At 42.1% G+C, this 19,648-nt stretch overlaps 1 protein-coding gene across 1 annotated transcript in view; it reads left to right on the top strand.

Annotated features, from left to right (window-relative positions):
* The window catches only part of LOC148004727 (uncharacterized), a 34,220-nt gene extending 14,882 nt beyond the window's left edge, over positions 1-19,338 (top strand). The window contains exons 4-8 of the mRNA XM_087559488.1: positions 6,130-6,217; positions 10,045-10,116; positions 12,904-13,105; positions 15,646-15,781; positions 19,159-19,338. Coding sequence (XP_087415614.1) covers positions 6,130-6,217; positions 10,045-10,116; positions 12,904-13,105; positions 15,646-15,781; positions 19,159-19,338 — 678 coding nt within the window. The remainder of the gene's footprint in view (positions 1-6,129; positions 6,218-10,044; positions 10,117-12,903; positions 13,106-15,645; positions 15,782-19,158) is intronic.
* The last annotated feature ends 310 nt before the right edge of the window (positions 19,339-19,648 follow it).

Genomic DNA, 19,648 nt, shown 5'->3' with positions numbered 1-19,648 from the left:
GTTACTAATCTGCTTTGTCTGAGTGGAAGCAAGGGTAGTCACAAGTTTCAGTTACAATAAATTATAACAGCTTCAATGGAAATAATGCAGATGAGAAACAATTAAAATGCTGCATGAGTTAGGAAGGAAGAAGGTATTATCTTATTGGGTCAGTAGACTTTTTGATATAAAAAATATGTTGGCATACTTTCTAGATATTAATAGCAGTTGCGCTTGAAGAAAGTAAATTTGATGAGGAAATAATGTTCAGACTGAAGGACTAATGCTCCTTCATCATCTAAACCAGGACATAGAGTAAAGGAAGCAGTTTCTCATAATTATACCAACACGACAGGCAAGACTGGGATTGACCTAGGTAAACCATGAGAAGGATAGCCTAATGGTTTGCTTCATCGGAAGGGGGAAACAATGAAACCTAAAGTTATAGGAATAAACAGAGTATATTATAGAGGACACTGTGTGGCAGGCAGCATTTTACAAAGTCTGGTCTTTGATATTCGAGAATACTTCAGTGAAGATATAAGCAGACCTGTTTTTCAGAGAAATGAATTTGACAGGAGAGAGGGAGACGAAGGGTGGAGGGCAAGCCTGGGAAACACTGAGTGTATCCACACCATTGCTTCTCTCAGTAAGCCTTGCTTTGAGAAAGCCTTTCTTGCTCACTGTATAAATAAGGACAGCTCTAAGCGGTATGTATTCTTATTGTTCCTGGGCACATCTGATAAAAGCAAGGGAAGACAAAAGACTTTTGCTCCTCCAACAGGATGTTTTCCTCTCAGAACCTTGGACTAGGGACAAGAGATTGAGCTGTTGAGCTATGGGAATCCATCCTTCTGAAATGCTTGAGGTGAACGTTGAGCTGGAGGACAGGGGATGGATTTAGTATGGGATTTCTGTGAGGAGGAAGAAGAGTTCGGTGAATGTGCAAGTGAAGCACCTGCAGACATGTGTACAGGGAGAGGTGACACACGTAAGGAGGGGCAGAGAGCGAAAAGATGGGAGATTCAGGTGTGGCTTTGGGTTTTATTCTCCATATGACCGCTTCTCTCTAACTTACTCTGCTTATTTTTCTTGAGAGCAACTGTGCTGATTTTAAGATAGACTATGAAGTATCCCCCAATACATTTTGCTTTCCAGTGCCAGCTCTGTATTTTAAACAATTCAAGAGAAGCCTTCTTACAGCAGCCCTTCAAGTATTTCCAGACAGATGTCCTTTCCTACAAATTCTTTTTCTTCAGGCTAATTTTTTTTTCTCCTGTGCAGCACCTGTCCTGTCATGTGTTTCTTGTGAAGACAGAAACTCAAAATTGAGTACTTTATTTCAAGAGTATCTAGGCTATCATAAACAAAATAAAACAAAACGAAAATCAATAAAAATACCAGAAAAAATTTATAACCTTCTCTTTTCCTTGCATCTCTTACCTACGAAGGCAAGAAAGTGAATGTTTTCTAAACCCACCTCTCCACAGCTGTGGGGAAGCTGGGGGTGGGCAGAACTTCCAGCACATTCCTAAACAGTAATATGCATGCAGATGTTTCTATCAACATCTCTACCTGAAGAAAAAGGTGCAAACTTACTAGGAGAGGATTATTTATCCTACATTTGTCTAGGTGGATGACAAGATTCTTGAAAGTGTAGAACCTTCCATGTGACCATGAAGATGTGCCAAGGATGCTGACACCAGGAAACAGGAGTTTGTTCTTAGATGGTACTGCTTAGATGTAGTAGTCTATGGTAGACCATAGACTTACATCACTGCTCTGCTTGCTTCGTGGGAGAGGAAAAGCTCTTGTGTTTATAGCAATATAGCACATATTTCTGTTTGCATGCTAATCTCAATAGATATTAGCTATTAAATTCTACATATATGTAGCACCCTTTAAACACTTTTATTGCACTTTGGTGTAGCACACACATGCCATTGCATACATATGGAAGTCAGAGGACAGCTTGTGGGAGTTGATTCCCTCCTTCCACTGTATGTGTCTCTGGGATGGAACTCAAATCTGCAAGCTTTGCAATAGATGCCCTTTACCAGCGGAGCCATCTCACTACCCCTAGGTATTATGATTTTATAAATATAATTTAAGCTTATATTGGCTTTAAGCCATTCCTACTACCCAACCTCTGTAATTCACTCAGTCTTAGTGGAATTAACCCTAATCCCCAAATAGTCATTTATTAACATTCATAGTTTCTAGCTCCAACACACAAGTGATAGCTTCTTTCTTAATCCAGGCTCAATCTTTATACATTTCTTCTTCTGAAAGAGCTAAAGAAGAAAAAAGTCAGTACTGAATAATTGAACATAGGAAAATGTGGCAGATTTTCAAGTTTTGAAGAGTACTTTGTAAAGTAGGATAATCTGGAAAGTTAGCCACAGTTTGAACACATCTTTCTTCTAGTGGGGACAGTGTTTCCTCAAATAGGCAAAACATAACGTATCATAAACACAAGCATGCTTTGACTGACCTGATTGTTTCTGGATGGTTGAGAATCTTGTCTAACAGTGACATGGAATGACTCCAGAAAGGCAGAAATGACATTAGTGACTTACGTGTACTTGATTTGTAAGAGTTCATGATGACCCTTTCCCAACTCTGGTTTCCTATGGGTTGTGCATGGTATTTGGGACATGAAGAAATCCCAGTGTCCAGAGAGGTGAGCCAAAAGGCAAAACTGACAGTTATCAGTTAGGCCATGGACAACTAAGTATATCAGAGCCAGGGAAGCAACCGTTGGCAATGATATAGGGGAGAAAATAGCCTTCACCTAAAGATTATGAGAAATGGCATAGCTTAGAACAGAGCTGAAGAGGGTAGAGAGGTGAGGGATCTCTCTGGTTAGGTATCCATGATGGTTTTGTTTGTTTATTTGTTTGTTTAGCCATTTCTTACTGCTCTAAAGCTACCTGGGCAGAAAGAAGAAGGGAAGGATGGAAGGATAAAGAAGAAAACAAGATCCTCTGAATTGATCAGGTCGATCTGCAGGAAATTAAGCTTTAAACAAAGTTTATTGTGTGTATATGTGTTATCTAGAATGGGCATTTTTCAAAGAAATTCTCCTTTGTGGCTTATAATGAAAGTTGCATTTCTCAATGTAATTATATCTAGTATACAATCTGGTTTAAGCTTCTTTAAGTGCTGGATACTTGATGTGCAGATTTTCTCCGAGTGTTCTAATCAGAAGATTTCCACTTAACACTATGAGATGAAGAGTCGGAATTTTGAACAAAATGATGAAAGATGTGCGTGATTTTAATGAGAGAGAAAGAAAATGGTAGGGAGGAATACTTTCTTTTAGAAATGGCGGCCGGGTTAGAAGAAACAGCATAGTGCATGAAGAGCGAGTGAATGTTCCGTCGGCTGTGCTAGATTCTTATCAGTTGACTGAACTGTGACATTTTCCAATGGGAAAGGAGGTGTTCTTTTCTCACTCACTTTTCCTATCTCACAAGTGAATTGAGTGGAGCATAAGGATGGGGTAGGTAACAGCTCTATCACTCTCAAGCTGACAGTGCTGCCTTCCCAGCCACAGGGGTAAACCCTGTTCTCTAAGACTGTCTTCAAGGGCTACTGAGGACAGGACCTCTGTGCAGGCTGCCATGGTCCTGGCTGTGGGAGATACTGAGCATCATGGAGGAGAGGATTCTAATTCATAGGGTTATTGAAGGCTAGAGAAACATCCCAGAACAGGAGGCTACGTAAACAGCAGAGCGATCATTTGGGGAAGGACAGAATCAGGGCGTAGCTCTTGGACTATAGCTTGGGTTATTTCTGGTGTGTCCTCATGCCTTCTAGATGTGCCAAGGGATTCTTGAATGAACTCTTTAATGAATGAGTCAACTAATGGGGAGTTATCAAGCACCGGGTGTCTGTCTGTCTGTTGCAGGAAGTTTCACCACAAACATGTTTTAAGACCTTTGATACCATGTGATCATTGAACTTGGAAGAAGCGTTGAGTTAATTTGGAACTATAGAGTTTAGCACACTAGGATGGCCTACATGTAAATTCTCACCCAGGCAATGAGAAAATAAGTTTGGAGCTAGGAGTGAGATAAGAATGCAGATTTATAGAGTCGAGGGGGAGGGGAGACAGAAAAAAAAACACAATGCAAATTATCTCAAAGCTTATCAGTCCTCTTCAAAGTGGACTGAACCTTCTAGTGGAAACACGGGATCTCTTTCTGACATGTGTACTAACCTCTGTTTTATTTTGAGTTTTGTGTGCTTACTTGATTTTTAATTTTTTTTAAAGATTTTTTATTTTTCTGGGGCTCTGGGCTTGAACTCAGCAGTTAGATTCTAAAACTGAGGAGCGTGTGGGTGTGGCGCTGTTTACCGGAACAAGTGGTTTGTTTTATTGCCTAAATTTCAAGTCCTTTAGTATGTTTCCTAAGAAGTCATCTGGTTTGGAAAGCTATCTCCATAACTAATACTGGAGGGCAAGAACCAAGCCCACGTCAGAGTTGAAGTGAAGGAATAAGTAACTGATATTCACGAACACACCCAGTAATAGAAGATCGGTGTCTACTAATTTATAGTCGCTATGTGTTGAAAACAATATTTAAGTGGGTAGTTTGAAGGGAAGCCAGCTTTGTAGCCTGCGGGTCTCAGTCCTGTCGGTAATAGGAAGAATGAAGTGAAATAGATCCCAGAAAGAGGGTTCAAGGAAAGGTCTGGTTTTATACGTATTTTAAAGGGAGACCTCACACTAGCAACATTACAGTTCTTTCAATTCCCAGACAGTGAGTGCATGAAGGCCGCTTGGCAGGGCAGCTGACCTTAGCTGCAGATCACCCCAGCCCCTGGATAAGCTGGGAGCTTTCACAGATCATCCTTTGAGAAGCGCCAGTCCGATGGCATCAGCGCTGACCTCCACATCACGGGACTTGCATTCTTGTTATGGCTCTGTCTGTGGCTAACCAAATGTCCCCGGGAAAGTCATTGAGCGTCTGCTCTGGTTTCCTGTCTGAATACCTGACCCTCCTGCCTTATGGGGGTGCTGCAGAAATGAATGAAGAGAAGGTATGAGAGGATGCTTTGTCCTCTCCCAAGACGCGTGCTCTGGGATTCAGAAGGATTATTATTAATACACCCAGACTGAAAACCATAAACTATGCAGAACAATAAACAGACTGGTTGAAATTATCCATAGTCTCCCTGTCAGCTGCTGTTAGCACCTAATGATGCCCGCACTTACTCCAAATGTTTAATCAATAATCTTATGGGATCGATGGATTGGTAATGCTGAAAACAAAACAAAACAACAAAAACAGAACAAAACAAAAATCCTGTATAGAGATAAAAGTAATGTGACCCAGGGACAGGTTGATCCAAGGTTTGTGTTTGCTTTTATGATTTAGAACAGAATTTTACAAACTCATACCACCGTGACCAGCACCCACCTAAGTAAGCAATGGGGAGCTGCTGAGAACCCCCATATGGTGCATTGCTGAGCTTAACACTAAGGTCTACTGTCAGCCAGAAATGATGAGTCCTCAGAGGGCCACGGTGTCCTTTGGCCAATCTTAAATTTGTGGTGAGTGGCCGAGTCTATCTCCTGCAATTCCTAAGCTGGGAAATCTGAGAAAATAAACACATGAGAGGTTGAGACCTCAAAAGAAATGTGGGCAACCTGAGCCCTCGGTACTTAAGTTTGTATTTAACAGCGATTAAGTAGCAGGATCATGGAGCGGGCTGTAATTTCATCAGGAGGCATAAAATAGTGATTTTTCTCTTGCCTGACTGAATAAAAAGATTTACTGGGTTTGCTTGCTGTTTGTTTGTTTGCTCGTTTGTTGTTGTTTTTCCCAGTCCTGGAGATTGACTCTGGGGCACTCATGCAAGGCCATGTATTCAATGTTTTTCTGAGAAAGAAAGAAGAAATCAAACTGTTAGGAAAGCCACAAATCTAGTTGATGAATGGCGGACCGGGTAGAAACTGATGATAAAATAATTGTACTGGGTAGTGCTGGCATTTCTGCTGAGGTGTGAAGAGTGGCAATCCTGAGACTAGGAACGGAGTGCTATCCCTTCAGGGAGTCCAGTCACCATCACCCAGGAGAATCTTAGGCTGACACCATCTCTGTGTCCCTGGGGTGACCTCATCTTTCCCTGTCTGTAAAGGGCTGCTGGCTTGGGGAAAACTATATCCTTGTGGCCTCTTCTTTGCAGATGTCTGGGAACAGACTCTCTCCAACCCTGCTGTGTCACTGTGAGCTTTTGTCTTTGCCCTTTTGGTTTTGTGCATCTCTCTTAATGTTTACCCGTTACTGTATTGGGCTAGACCTTGCCTTTTAGGGTGGTTCTTTTTCTCTACCTCTGACACAGAAACTTCCTTTCTTAGTGGTAACCTTTTCTCTTCTGATGAGACACGCCCAGTATCTCAAGCTTTGGGCATCCCCCCTTTTCCCTAGTGTCCTTTGGCGCATTGTGACTTAGTGTCACTCCCAAATGAAGTCCTTTGCTTTAATCCACTTTTACTGTGATCTCCAGGTCTGGCCCAAGTTCTGGCCCCATCACATCATGAAGCAATACAACACTATAGAAACACTCAAAATGCACCTTGAGATTAAGAGACCATAATCCCAGTAGGAAAGGGGCAGAGGTGAACCAGGCAGTAGCTAGCTTAATCAATCGCTAATTGAAATGTTCACATATTTTTTTTGTTTTTTTTTTTGTTTTGTTTTTAAGAAAGAACTCTCCTAAGACTGAACCATAGCCATTTTCTTAGGATTCCCAGAGACACGCTTTCCCAAAGTCAGCAGGAAGTAGCTAAAGATCATGACGACCCTATTCCTACTTCACCATTACCTCTTTCTAATCTTTCTAATTTTTCCTTTTTTGATTAAACCAAAGTGGGGGAATGTTGGCATTTTTGTCTAGGCTCCACCCCACAGTTACCTGGCAACAGACAGGCGTGCCAGGTAAAAGGGCTGCTGGGCCTCTCCCCAGTTTGTATGGACACTGTGGGTTCCTCTTGCTCTTCTTACTCTCTTCCCTCTCTGTCCCTTCTCTCCCCATCTCCCTCTCCTTCTCTCCATGTGTCCATGGCCAGCCTCTACTCCTCTACTCTCTCTCTCTGTTTCTTTCCCCCTCTTTTTGTCTCTGCCTGCCTCTCTCTCTCATTCTCTCTCTCTGCCTTTTTCTGTCTCTACTCCCCCCTTAATTCCCCTCCCCATGCCCTAAATAAACTCTATTCTACACTATACTGTCATGTTTGGTTGGTACCTCAGTGGAAAAGGTTGCCTCAGCATGGGCCACCTTTTCCCTACACCATACTGCACCTCCACCAAATATATCCTTGGCTTCTTTTTCTTTTTTATAAAACACAACAATATTCGCCTTGGCATCTACAGGACTCGATATAACTTCTCATATATCATATATTCTTACTAAATACAAAATCAATAAACTATATGGAAATTACAGATCTACTACATGCCATCCCTTTGATCTTTTAGCCAGAAGCTGAGGTAACTTTATTCTTTGGCTAAGGCAAAGTAGGCTTATTGACAAGGAAGACTCACAATATAGTTATGTAACAATGGGGGTATGTTCTGAGAAATGAGGCATTAGGTCACCTTATCACTGTGTGGACACTGTGGATTCTGACTGTGTAAATGAAGATGTTCTTGACATCATCAAATGATATACCCTATGGAAACTGTGCCATTGACTGTCAATAAAAATCCCTGTTGGATGGTACTATAGCTTTGTCTGTTCAGATCGAAGAACAGTACAGTGGCAACCAACAGCTCCATGAAACCTTCCCTAGAGACCCACTATGATTACGTCATACAGCGGGCTCCTCCTCCTCCTCTTTCTCTTCTTCCTCCTCTTCATTCATTCTCTCTCTCTCTCTCTCTCTCTCTCTCTCTCTCTCTCTCTCTCTCCTTTGTCTACTTCTAGTGATAGACTGACCTCTCAATTTTCCACTGAGGAAATTCGAATGTGACTCTAAGTGCAGATCTCTTGCCTGTTGAACTACAGGACAGACTCTCCCATTCTGAACCCTTACACCTTTAATGTCACCCACAATGTCTACGGCACATTGGATACCCAGTATGTGACTGAGAGTGAATACTGACCACCAGTGTTTTTATCTGCTGCGACTCTTGCCCCAGATCTCCCTCACCCGCTGGGTCACCCATTGGTAAATCTCTTCCATGTAGCAATGGCCCCTAGCATCTTGCCCACACATGTCTGAACTCTGTGCAGTACATCTGGTACATCTGGCTGTGGTTCCCCAGTCCAGTAAGCAGTGTGAGTTTAGCTTTAAGGCCTGGGGCTTCGTGCCAATGGCTAGCTATCTCCATTCCCTAATTGCCCACACTGCCTCATGAACTTCTCCTGGTTTTGATAGTGTTTTTATGATGCTTGCAGCTCTTGGCATCTTCTTAGCCATTGTCTGAATGGAACAGCCTTTAGTAGGTCCACAGGAAGCACAGCAGGTGAGGGCTGGGCTTCAGCCCTCCAGGAGCCTGTTTTCATATATGCTTCATGACTCTGGCCTATTTAAATAGGAACCCGTGCTTTTAAATGTGCGAATTTGAACTGGGGGTTAAGATTAAATAATAAGAAATTCAAGCCAGCACTACTTCTTAATTATCATTCTGGGCTGAAGCAAGTTTTTAAATGTGAGGCAAAGTCAATTTAGGATTTCACATACACCTCGGAGAGTCAGGATTCTAGGAGACTCCTCTCCCTCCCACTCTCCCTCCAAGCTGTTCCAAGCTAAAGTGAGCGTAGTTGTTGTGATGCCTATTTTGATATAATGTTTAGATCTCTTCTAATTTCATTAAAGTACCACCACCCCCCTCCACCCCATAAGTATACACTGCTAGCCCTGGGGCTCTGGCCATATTCCAGTTTGAGCAATTAATTGCATTTCAATGCTTAGCCCTTCCTGCAATTTCAGTCAGAGAAGGTGAGCTCTTTGTTTTCCCTTGCCAGTAACTGCAGGCTGATGAGGTGTCTGTTGCTGCCTCCCCCAAGGAGACAGGGAGCTGAGTTGGGGGAATGCTTTCCTCTCTTTGGGGGGGAAGCAAGTGACATGATCTGGGACAAAAGGCATCACTGGGGATGTGGAGCTTGTGGAGGATTTTTTCTTTTAACTACAACAGATTCCGAGCCATCCATCACTCCCCTTTTGAACTCTGGGCTGAACCCGGAACAGAATGGAAAGGGGTTGTGCTTTCTCCAAGAGCTGTTCCGAGAAAGCCTTGGCTTCCTTTGAAGCCCTGCAAAGGAGATGTTTTTATTTTGTTTTTGTTGTTTTGAAATCCCCTCTGTTTGTCTCACCTCCTCCAAGATCTCACACCACAGCCAGACCTCATACCGGCTGCCTAAATGGCTGCTGTCACAGTTCACAAGGACAAAGACCAACAGATGCAGATCACTGTAATGGGTTCACCCTGAAAGGGTGAAGTGAGCTCTTCTTTCAAACAGCAAAAGCAGCTAATGTTCCTTTGGAAAGTGAGGAGGTAAGAATGAAGCACCCACACTCACCAGTAGAGATCTCCTGTGCGGTGACATGATCCGACAAGACAGAAATTCTACCAATGTGGTTATGACCTTTGAGTAAGTCTGAGACACACGGAGCGTCTTCATCTCTAGATTCACGCTATGCTTGCTTTGGCCCAGACGAGGTAATTGGATGCTGATGAAAAACATCAGTCATCATTTCATTGTGACTTGAGTTACATTTATTTAATGTGAAGCTTTAAATTGTGAAATGAACCATCCAGGTTGTGTTTCTTGAAGTCCATGTATGCAGCAGGTCGGAGTCATTCATGTATCAATGTAGCTTATTGAAAATTGCAGGATTACTCTCCCGAGTTTGAGGCATTTGTCACGTAAGACAAAACAGAAAAAAGCCCCTTTCAAGTAGCAGTCTTTAAGCTGTCTTCCTGAAAGTTCTGGGCTCTTGGTGGGGCCCTGTGGCTAATGTTTGCAGGGTCAAAGCTCCAGATATGTTTGCATTTAGCAGATCATCCTTATGGCTCTGAGATCAATCACTTCTGTGTTCATTTCTCAAAGGCAATATTGGTCTTGCTAACGTCTCCACAGGCAGACAGCTGGCCATTCTTGTCCCCAAAGGGTGGCCCTCAGGTAAGAGAACAGAGTCTCCTTATTGGCTCACTCTTCCCTCCGGGGTCAACCCTTCCCCGAGGCAGGGTTCAGGGGCTAGAGCTGATTCAGTGGATGAGGCAATTGCTTCATGTATAAACAGCTCATGCTGAGGAAGCAGAGATCCCTGGGGCTCCATGTCTAGTTAGCCTAGCCACGAGGTAAGTTTCTGGTTCCAGTGAGAGACTCTTGTTTCGGAAAATAAGGTAGAGGGCAATTGAGGAAGATGCTCAATGTTATCTCCTGGCTTTCACACCCGGGAACACAAACACATGCGCACAGGAGCACACAGGCACAAGTACATGCACGGACACAGATCATTTACACACACACACACACACACACACACACACACACACACACACACACACACCCTGAAAATTCAAGCTGTTTTTTTCTAAATTTTTATGTTTTACGAAGTGTTTTAAAATCTGTCTGTGCGTGAGTACTGTTTTAGGATTACCACTTCTGTGAAATACCAGGAACGAGGCAATTTGGAGAGGAAAGGGTTTGTTTGACTTACACCTCGATAACCCGGTTCATCATCAAAGGAAGTCAGGACAGGAACTCAAGCAGGGCAGGAGCCTGGAGGCAGGAGTTGATACAGAGGCCATGGAGGGTGCTGCTTACTGGCTTGCTCCCATATCTTGCTCAGCTTATAGAACCCAGGACTAGAAGCCCAGGATGGCACGACCTCCCACCCCTGATCACTAGTTGAGAAAACGCCTTACAGCTGGATCTCCTGGAGACATTTCCTCAGCTGAGGCTCTTTCCTCTGATGACCTAACTGGTGACAAGTTATCCTATCAGTAACTATCATAAGTGCTTTGCCTGCACGCATGTATTGTGTCTCTTGCCTATAAGGAGCCAGAAAGGGTGTCAGGTATCCTGGAATTGTAGTTCCAGATAGTTGTGAGCTGCCATGTGGGTGGGTATTGGGAATCAAACCTCGGTCTGCTGGAAAAACTGCCTAACCTTTGAGGCATTTTTTCAGTCTTCTGAAAATGTAATTATTTTTATGTGGAAGGTCAAAGGCTGCTGGGTATATGTATGACACAGTCTCCCATGTCAACCAAATGCAGAGCAAGAACATTTTAGACATTATTAACAAGGAGCTGAGTACAAAAAAAAAAAAAAAAAAAAAAAAAAAAAAAAAAAAAGCCCAACTTCTAGAGACGATTGGGTGCCCGTAAACTCTGTCATGTCTGTAGATGCATGTTATGAAGCTCTCCATCCCATAATATGTTAGACCTAGTTCCATCTGGGAGTTTTCACGAAGGCTGCTGAATCATTTTCGACTGTTTCTGCACCAAACCTAAACCTTAATACTTTGAAAAAGCAAAGTCAAAAGCACAGGTAACATTGGAAGAATGCAGCTCCTGTCCTTGTGTCCCCCGCAGGACTGCATAATACACGATGCCTCATAATAAATATGATATTTTTCAATTTTCAATCAGTCCCTTCACCATAGTGCACTTGCAGTTATAGGCAGAATGGATTTGTTTAGAGAAAACAGCTCACAAAAGATTCATCTTTTATTTAGGCTCCGTGTACCCAGAAACATTTTGCACGACTAAACTAAGACTTTATTTACATACTTATATAATTTTCTTTCATCTGGGGTTTCAGAGAGCTTTGTAATGTTGCCTGTTGAGTTGATTAAGACTCACGGCTTCACTAAACACTGCATGACAGTATCACAGATGAACCAGAAGAAGAGGCAGGATTTCGATTTTTATTTTATAACCATTCTCTTGGTGCTTGAGATTGCTTAATAAAGAGAGTTGCCTTATACATTGGTTTGCTATTTAATGGAAATTTTATTTTGCAATTATTTTAGGTTGTTAAGAGCTTGTACGGTGTTCCCACACCTTCCCTCTAGTTGCTCCTAGTGTTAAGCATTGGTGAGCCATGATGCACTTGCCCATACTGAGAAGTAGGCACCGGTAGCTTACTCTTACTCTTTTTTGGTTCTTTTTTTTTTCGGAGCTGGGGACCGAACCCAGGGCCTTGCGCTTCCTAGGCAAGCGCTCTACCACTGAGCTAAATCCCCAACCCCGGTAGCTTACTCTTAACCAATCTATAGACCGTTTGCCCTCCATCCTTTCTCACGATATCCTTTCTGTGTCCCAGGATTCATCTTACAATTTCCCACTGTAATTACTCCTTGTGTCTTCTCCGTGTCCTTGTGCTCTGGGATAGCTACGGAGGAGAAACCCTAGCTCTGCAGATCCCCAACAACCACCTAAGAATCTGGGCTTCCATTGCTGTTTCCAGGACTTGCTTTCAGAAGTTGCATTCTGAGGCAGCCTTCCTACTCATGTGGTCTTTGTGACTTCCACCATGAAGGTGATGGTGCAGCCCATCAACCTTATCTTCAGATACTTGCAAATTAGATGTCAAATTCAGGTGTGGCTGTATGAACAAGTGAATATGCAGATAGCGGGCTGTATTATTGGCTTTGATGAGTACATAAACCTCGTATTAGATGATGCAGAAGAAATTCATTCTAAAACAAAGTCAAGAAAAAAAAACTAGGTCAGATTATGCTAAAAGGAGATAATATTACTCTGCTCCTAAGTGTTTCACTAAGTGCTCCTAAGTGTTTTCACTTCGTGAAAACTAGCCATGGTCAAGCATGGGAGAGGTTGAGAAGGCAGCTCAGTGCTTTTAAAGGGCTCTTCTGCTGGGAGCTACATTTACTCATCTTGTTTCACTTGTACATTATCATTAGGTGGCAATAAATGTTGTAGGGTTGTTTTGTTACAGAAAAAGAAGAAGAAGAAGAAGAAGAAGAAGAAGAAGAAGAAGAAGAAGAAGGAGAAGGAGAAGGAGAAGGAGAAGGAGAAGGAGAAGGAGAAGGAGAAGGAGAAGGAGAAGGAGAAGGAGCAGGAGAAGCAGAAGAAGCAGAAGAAGCAGAAGAAGCAGAAGAAGCAGAAGAAGCAGTAGCAGCAGCTGGACTCACGGCCAGGTAGCCCTATAGCCGGGGAAGTAGAGAAACATGGTGGATCCCTGGAATTCACTGACCAGCTAGCCCAGTTCAGTCAGCAAGAGAAACCCTGCCTCAAAGAGATGTTGAAGAAGTCATCCAACATCTACCTCTAGCCTTCACTCCTGTGCACATACATGTGTATCAAGATACCCACAATAACATATATACTCTACAGGTGGGGTGGTGAGAGAAGAAGAGAGAAGAGAAGGGAGGAGGGAGAAGGGAGGGAGGAGAAGGGAGAGAGAGAGGATATAATATTGCTCATTGGCATTTGCCTCATGCCTTTCTTGCGGTTGGGCTAAGACATGGAATATAGGGGTAAGTTCCACAGACACGGCATGTATCCATCATAGTAGGAGAGAACTGAGAGTAGCTGAAAACATCACTGGTTAGGTCACCTGGTCCACACCTGTCTTTACCTAGGTTTCCCATTACGAAGTCACTGTGTTTCTCCTTGTCCTACTGTAGTGCTGAAGAGTTCTTAAATCCTAAATCCAGCCAACAAACACTAAGCTGGGAGGAAGCTCTCAGCCTGCTGTAAAAAGTATCGGTTTATATTATTAGGAAATCTCTCATAAAGGGATTTGTTCCTCGGTTTATTTATTTACTCCACCATTGTTTCTGTCAGTAGAGACCAATTCATATTCATTTTATACTTTGGGTGTTAGCCTAATAACACTTTATTTATTGTATTGCTCAAATTGTTCTGGATTTGAGAATTGGGGAGTTTTTTTCAAATTGACTCCAACACGAAATCTTATTTTTAAATCATTTCTTCTTTCAAAAATATATACACCTCAGTGTACTGTTATATAATGATATGGTTTGTCAATATTTTGAAGGCTTTGACAAAGGCAAAAGGACTGTGCCAAGAAAATATCCACCCAGATTTATTGAGGCACTATTTGCTAGGCATTTATAGATATCATCCCATTTTTGAATCTTTGAAGCTACCCTAGATGGTACTGTTAAATCCCTTTAAGAGATGACATAACTAAATTTCAGGGAATTCAGCATAAGATCTATACACAAGTGCATCCTCTGTAGGTGACAACCAACCAACATCCTCTGTAGGTGACAGCCAGCATCCTTTGTTAGGTGGCAACCAGCTTCCTTTGTTAGGTGACAACCAGCTTCCTTTGTAAGTATTAACCAGCATCCTTTGTTGGTGACCACCATCACCCTTTGTAGGTGACAGCCAGCATCCTTTGTGTGTGACAACCAGCATCTCTAGTTGGAACAGGGTCTTACCAGAATCTAAGACTATGGTAAGAGAAATGCAGGGGAAGTTCACCCTGCATCAAGGAAACTGGGATCCTGCAGTTGACAGGAATTCCATTGGGTATCGTCCAAGTTGTTTCTGGTATACTTTCATAGCTTCTCGTTATACTAATAATGAGAGGGAAGGGGGTCCACATCGTTTGTTGCATAGTTTATTATCTTTCCGGTAAATTTGGTTGGAATTTTTGTCCTATGGTTCTATGCTTCACACAGTTTCACACACACACACACACACACACACACACACACACACACACACACACACACACAGACATACTTTTTCAGTGAAGAATGCACTGTCACTTCCCAACATCCCTTTCTTTTTTAAGAATGATCTTTTTTAAGAATGAATAGTGATTTCTAACTTCTAGGATTGTTTTTTTTAGATGAATTAAGTTAATTAACCTTCTATTTCTGTTTAACAATAACACACACACACACACACACACACACACACACACACTACAACTGAAGCTATTTTTTTTAACCAACAACAGTTTTAGTTGAGTTACAAAGGGAAGGTCAAACCAAATACAAGAGTTGATAGGAGCTCTGGATATAGAACACATGCTTAGCATGTACGAGGTCAAAGGTCAAAAGTCAAAAATTCCTATTATCCAAAGGGAAACAGAAACAATCAATAGGCAAATATCATACAGAGGAGAGGACTGATAAGTCAGTGTGTGCTTTGTTCAGGAATATGCTAGTAAAAGCATGACATATATTAAAGCAGGAGTGGTTTCCACTCGATGTAAGTAAAGAATCTGTTATAGATCACAGAGATTGAAATGAACAAACAAATTAATAAACAAAAAATACCCATAATGATGATCAGCTGCCATCCAAAACATTTAAAAATTGACAACTCTAGTACAATAGATAAATAGGACCATTGATTATATATAAAAACCTTTATTAGAAATTTGTTTCTAAGAAAATGAGGTTTTTGAAGAGTTAGAGACTCAAGAAAGCCATGCCGTTTGGACCTGCGTCTTAGCCTTTGTGTAATTGCTGTGCTCCACACTCGTCTTCAGTCACTGTGGAGGGAGAAAGTACAGTAAGAACACAGGCCACACATATCAATGCCCAGGCACATTAGGACACGAGGGCCTCTTACATGAGGTCATTACTGGCCACTATTCATGGTCTGAGGACTTGTCCCGGACAGACACTGGCATTTCTATATGAGTGACAGAGAATTGATACCCATGGTCCAACTTTCCATTTGCCTACTGTAGGGAAGATACTGTCAGACGTGAGACTGTGGCAAATGTCATGGTTAATAGAAAGTGGAGCAGTTGTGACAATGATATCCACTCCATAGCAATATATATAAAGGACGACCAGCCCTCTCTGAAATGCTCACGGATCAATGTGGGATTTCTGTCTTTCATGTGAACACCCACAATACAGCGACTTGGAAAAACTGACTTTGGAAGTCCCTTTTAACTCCCTGACTTTAGAATTTAAACTTTTTTTTTCTTTCATTCTCAATCTGTTTTCAAAATGTATAAAACATGATTGAAGTTTGAAAGGGAATTCAGCAAAAGGCTTTCTGGCTTTCAGAATAAATAAAGAAGATAGACTTACAGTAACAAAATGGACTGTGTACAAAACAATGATTTTAAGTGTATTTATCCAGATGTTTAATCCCAGTCCTCAAGAGGCAGAGTCGTACAGAGATCTGAGTTTGAGGAGAGCATGGTCTGCACAGCAAGTCCCAGGGTAGCAGAGTTACCACCTGAGACCTCGTCCAACGAAATAAAACAAAAGAGAGAATTGCATATACTATGAAGTAGCGTGCAGTCTAGTGGTTTGCAACCTTCATCGAGCTGTGACTCTAATGCAGTGCCTCCTGTTGTAGTGACCCCCAACCATAAAATTATTTTTTGTTGCTGCTTCATAACTGTAATCTTGCTACTGTTTTGAATCGTAATGTAAATATCTTATATGCGGGATAGCTGATATGTGACCCCTGTGAAAGGGTCGTTCCACTCACAAAGGAGTTGCGACCCACAGGCTGAGAACTACTGCCTGCCGTAGACAATGCTCTTCTGGAAAGAACTCTGCAGAATTCCGTCGTGTTGATGACATTTCTCTGCAAATGGAATTGAGTGCTCTGTGTCTTATTTGGGTCTTAAGCCGAACCGATTGATATTGTGGCTGTTTACCAATTGCTGGGCTAGAACATTTCTTCAGGAGGGAAAGAGTGCAGCTTGGCCGTAATCTCCTGGAACTTGTCCAGAGCAGGCTAGCCAGCCTCCTTGCAGGCCTGCTTGCTCTTGTTGCCTTGTTTCCTATTTACGTTTTCCAAGCCAAGAGTTTATTCAATTAAGCTATGTTACACCATGGAATCATTGGCAGTTAAGTCTTGGATGCTGTGCATTTTGCTTTAATAACCAGTATCTGAGGCCAGGCCATTATGCCAGGCCAGCACAGACAGGCTTCTCACTAGCCATGCATTTTAAAGGGAAATGCCCTATGTGCTGAGCTAACCAAACTTCCTTCACTGAGTTTTGCAGCAAAACCAGCCTGAAAGAGGCCTCAAGGGGACCTCTGTTTCAGATTTGATTAAAGTTCATCAACTACATATTATGCAGATACGTAAAAATAGATTAAGAATCATAAAAGAATGAGTCATGTTTATTACCTTGAAGAGTAATTGCATTTAAAAAAACCCACCAGGAACATTGTTAAATCTTCATAAAGTTGAAGAGAACTACTTCACTTGTAGTGTGTGTGTGTGTGTGTTTGTGTGTGTGATATGTGTGTGTGTGATATTGTTGCATCTTTATGTAAGACTTTGTTACATTTATGTTTTAATGTCTGTCAAAGTCAAGTGTAGGAAAACGATCACACTACAGAATTTTTGTGGTCATAGCAGCCAAGAGCCAAGTGATATACTGTCCTAAGTAAAACCCTGAGGCATTATGGAGAACAGAGTTGACAGCAGCAGAAGGAGCACAAGCTGCAGGCCCTTTGCAGATAAGCAGAGCTGAGCACTGCTCAATTTTATGAGGTAGAGCCCCATTCCTCAATCACCTCAGGACTTGGCTATGCTGGGAAACAGTCTTTACTGAGATAGTTAAATGACAGGGAGGTCTGGAGGGTGGATCATAGGTAACACAATTGAGCCTAATCCAGGTCAAAGAGAAGATTTGCATGCACACATAGTGCGCTCACTCTATCTCTGTCTCTCTGTGTCTGTCTCTTGTCTCTGTCATGTCTTTGTCTCTCGGTCTCTGTCTGTCTGTCTCTGTCTCCCCGCCCCCCTCTCTCTGTCTCTGGAGAACAATATAGGAAGACAAAGGGAAAGGTGTCCCAGCTAGCTACAGAAAAAAGAGAATGGGGTGGGGATTGGATCAATGTTGTCTTCTCATCTCTCAAACGAAGGCAACCCTGATAAACAGCCTGTTCTCAGCCTAGCCACCTCCACAGGGTGGCGAGATACATTTCTCTTGGTTGACCTACGAAGTCTCTGCCCTTTGGTTAGCTTTAGTAAACTAAGTAAGAATACCTGAAAATCGGCTTCTGTCTGTCACCTACTTGCTCCTACCTTTTGAGAGTAGGCTATGCCTACTGGGAAAGCATGGAAGTCTACATAAAACTTAGAAGAAAACTCTAGCTATCTGGCCAGCCAGGCTATGGCTTAGCATAAATGGGATACATTGTTGCATAGTGAAACATTATTTCCTAGTCATTTAAATATTTACCAACTACACGTAAGCCAGCATTTCAAGCTGCAAAATACAATGCATTATCTTTTGTATTGAAATAATTTTTTAACTACAATAATTTTAAGATAGATTCTGCTGTGGCTTACCAGTGACTGAAATAGGCAAAATGAATTTAACTATTACCCTGTGGGTTGCCCATGTGTTTAGGAGATGGGCTTACAAAATCTGTGGTAATAAAATGGAAACACACATAATGTATCAATTATGAAATCTATTTGTTCCTCACTTCAGTGCTGCCATTAGTCATATGATTTCCTTCTGATTTATGTTCTTTCGTAATTAATTTTAAAGCATACAGAATTTTGGTATCTTCACAACATAAATTAAATAATATGTGATTATTTTCTCAGTGTACATCAGTGTATATAATTGAATAGATTAACACAAGAAGCACTAAGTGAACTAGGGTGTAAAAAATTCATTTTTATGTTTTTCTAAAATATGGAGTATCCATTGCACATAGTGTGTGTGTGTGTGTGTGTGTGTGTGTGTGTGTGTGTGTGTGTGTACAACGTGAAACTAGTTAGCTTAAAAATTTTTGAGAAAGGGGCTGGGGATTTAGCTCAGTGGTAGAGCGCTTACCTAGGAAGCGCAAGGCCCTGGGTTCGGTCCCCAGCTCCGAAAAAAAAGAACCAAAAAAAATTTTTTTTGAGAAAAAAAATAAATCAAAGAGGATTACTATAGTCCCCTGGTCTAACTTCCCTGTAAGCATTGAAAGGCTTGCTTTTAAACTACCTGAAATGGAGTAATCCCGTCCGGTCCTGGGAACTTGCAGTGATGCTAGGCAAGTTTGAAGTCTACCCACATTCCCCCAGATTCTAAATACACTGTGATAATAAATGAAACACCTGTGGTGGGGGTGAGGTGGGGTCTGTGTGAGTGGAGGTCAGAGAGCAGCTTCCGGCATCTGCCTCTTCCCTTCTATCACTTGGATACTAGGAGCTGAATTCAAGTCAGCCTTAATGGCAGGGGCCTTTACATAAGGAGCTCCCATGACACTCCCTCCTTTTTCAGACTGCAGAACTCTCCCATAGCAGATTCACATCATTCATTCTCGGTGTCTTGGTGACCATCGCTGCCATCGCAGCTGGCCCCTACCTTCTTTGTCAGGTCAGTTGTGATTGTGATTGGGATAGAGACAAGGCTGTTGTCTTCTCCTTCGAGCAAAACCTTGGAAACAAACACAGAGTCTAGAAGGCTTGCGCCCACTTATTCTCCACTTAGCAAGGTTCAAAAACACGATTAATACAGTTTTCTGTAAAAGAAAGGGAATTCAGTTAGATTAGAATCCGTCTTAGTTAGGGTGTTACTTCTGTGAACAGACACCGTGACCAAGACAACTCTTATAAGGACAACATTTAATTAGGGCTGGCTCATTAGAGGCAAAGTCCTTTATCATCAAGGTGGGAGCATGGCAGCATCCAGACAGCCATAGTGCAGGAGGAGCTGAGAGTTCTACTTCTTGCTACAGAGGCAAACAGGAGAAGACTGGCTTAAAGGTAGC

Source organism: Rattus norvegicus, chromosome 7 (assembly GCF_021556685.1).
Source record: "Rattus norvegicus strain SHRSP/BbbUtx chromosome 7, alternate assembly SHRSP_T2T, whole genome shotgun sequence".
NCBI lineage: Eukaryota > Metazoa > Chordata > Mammalia > Rodentia > Muridae > Rattus > Rattus norvegicus.
Note: the sequence above shows the minus strand (reverse complement) of the source record. Positions and strands in the feature narration are given on the sequence as shown.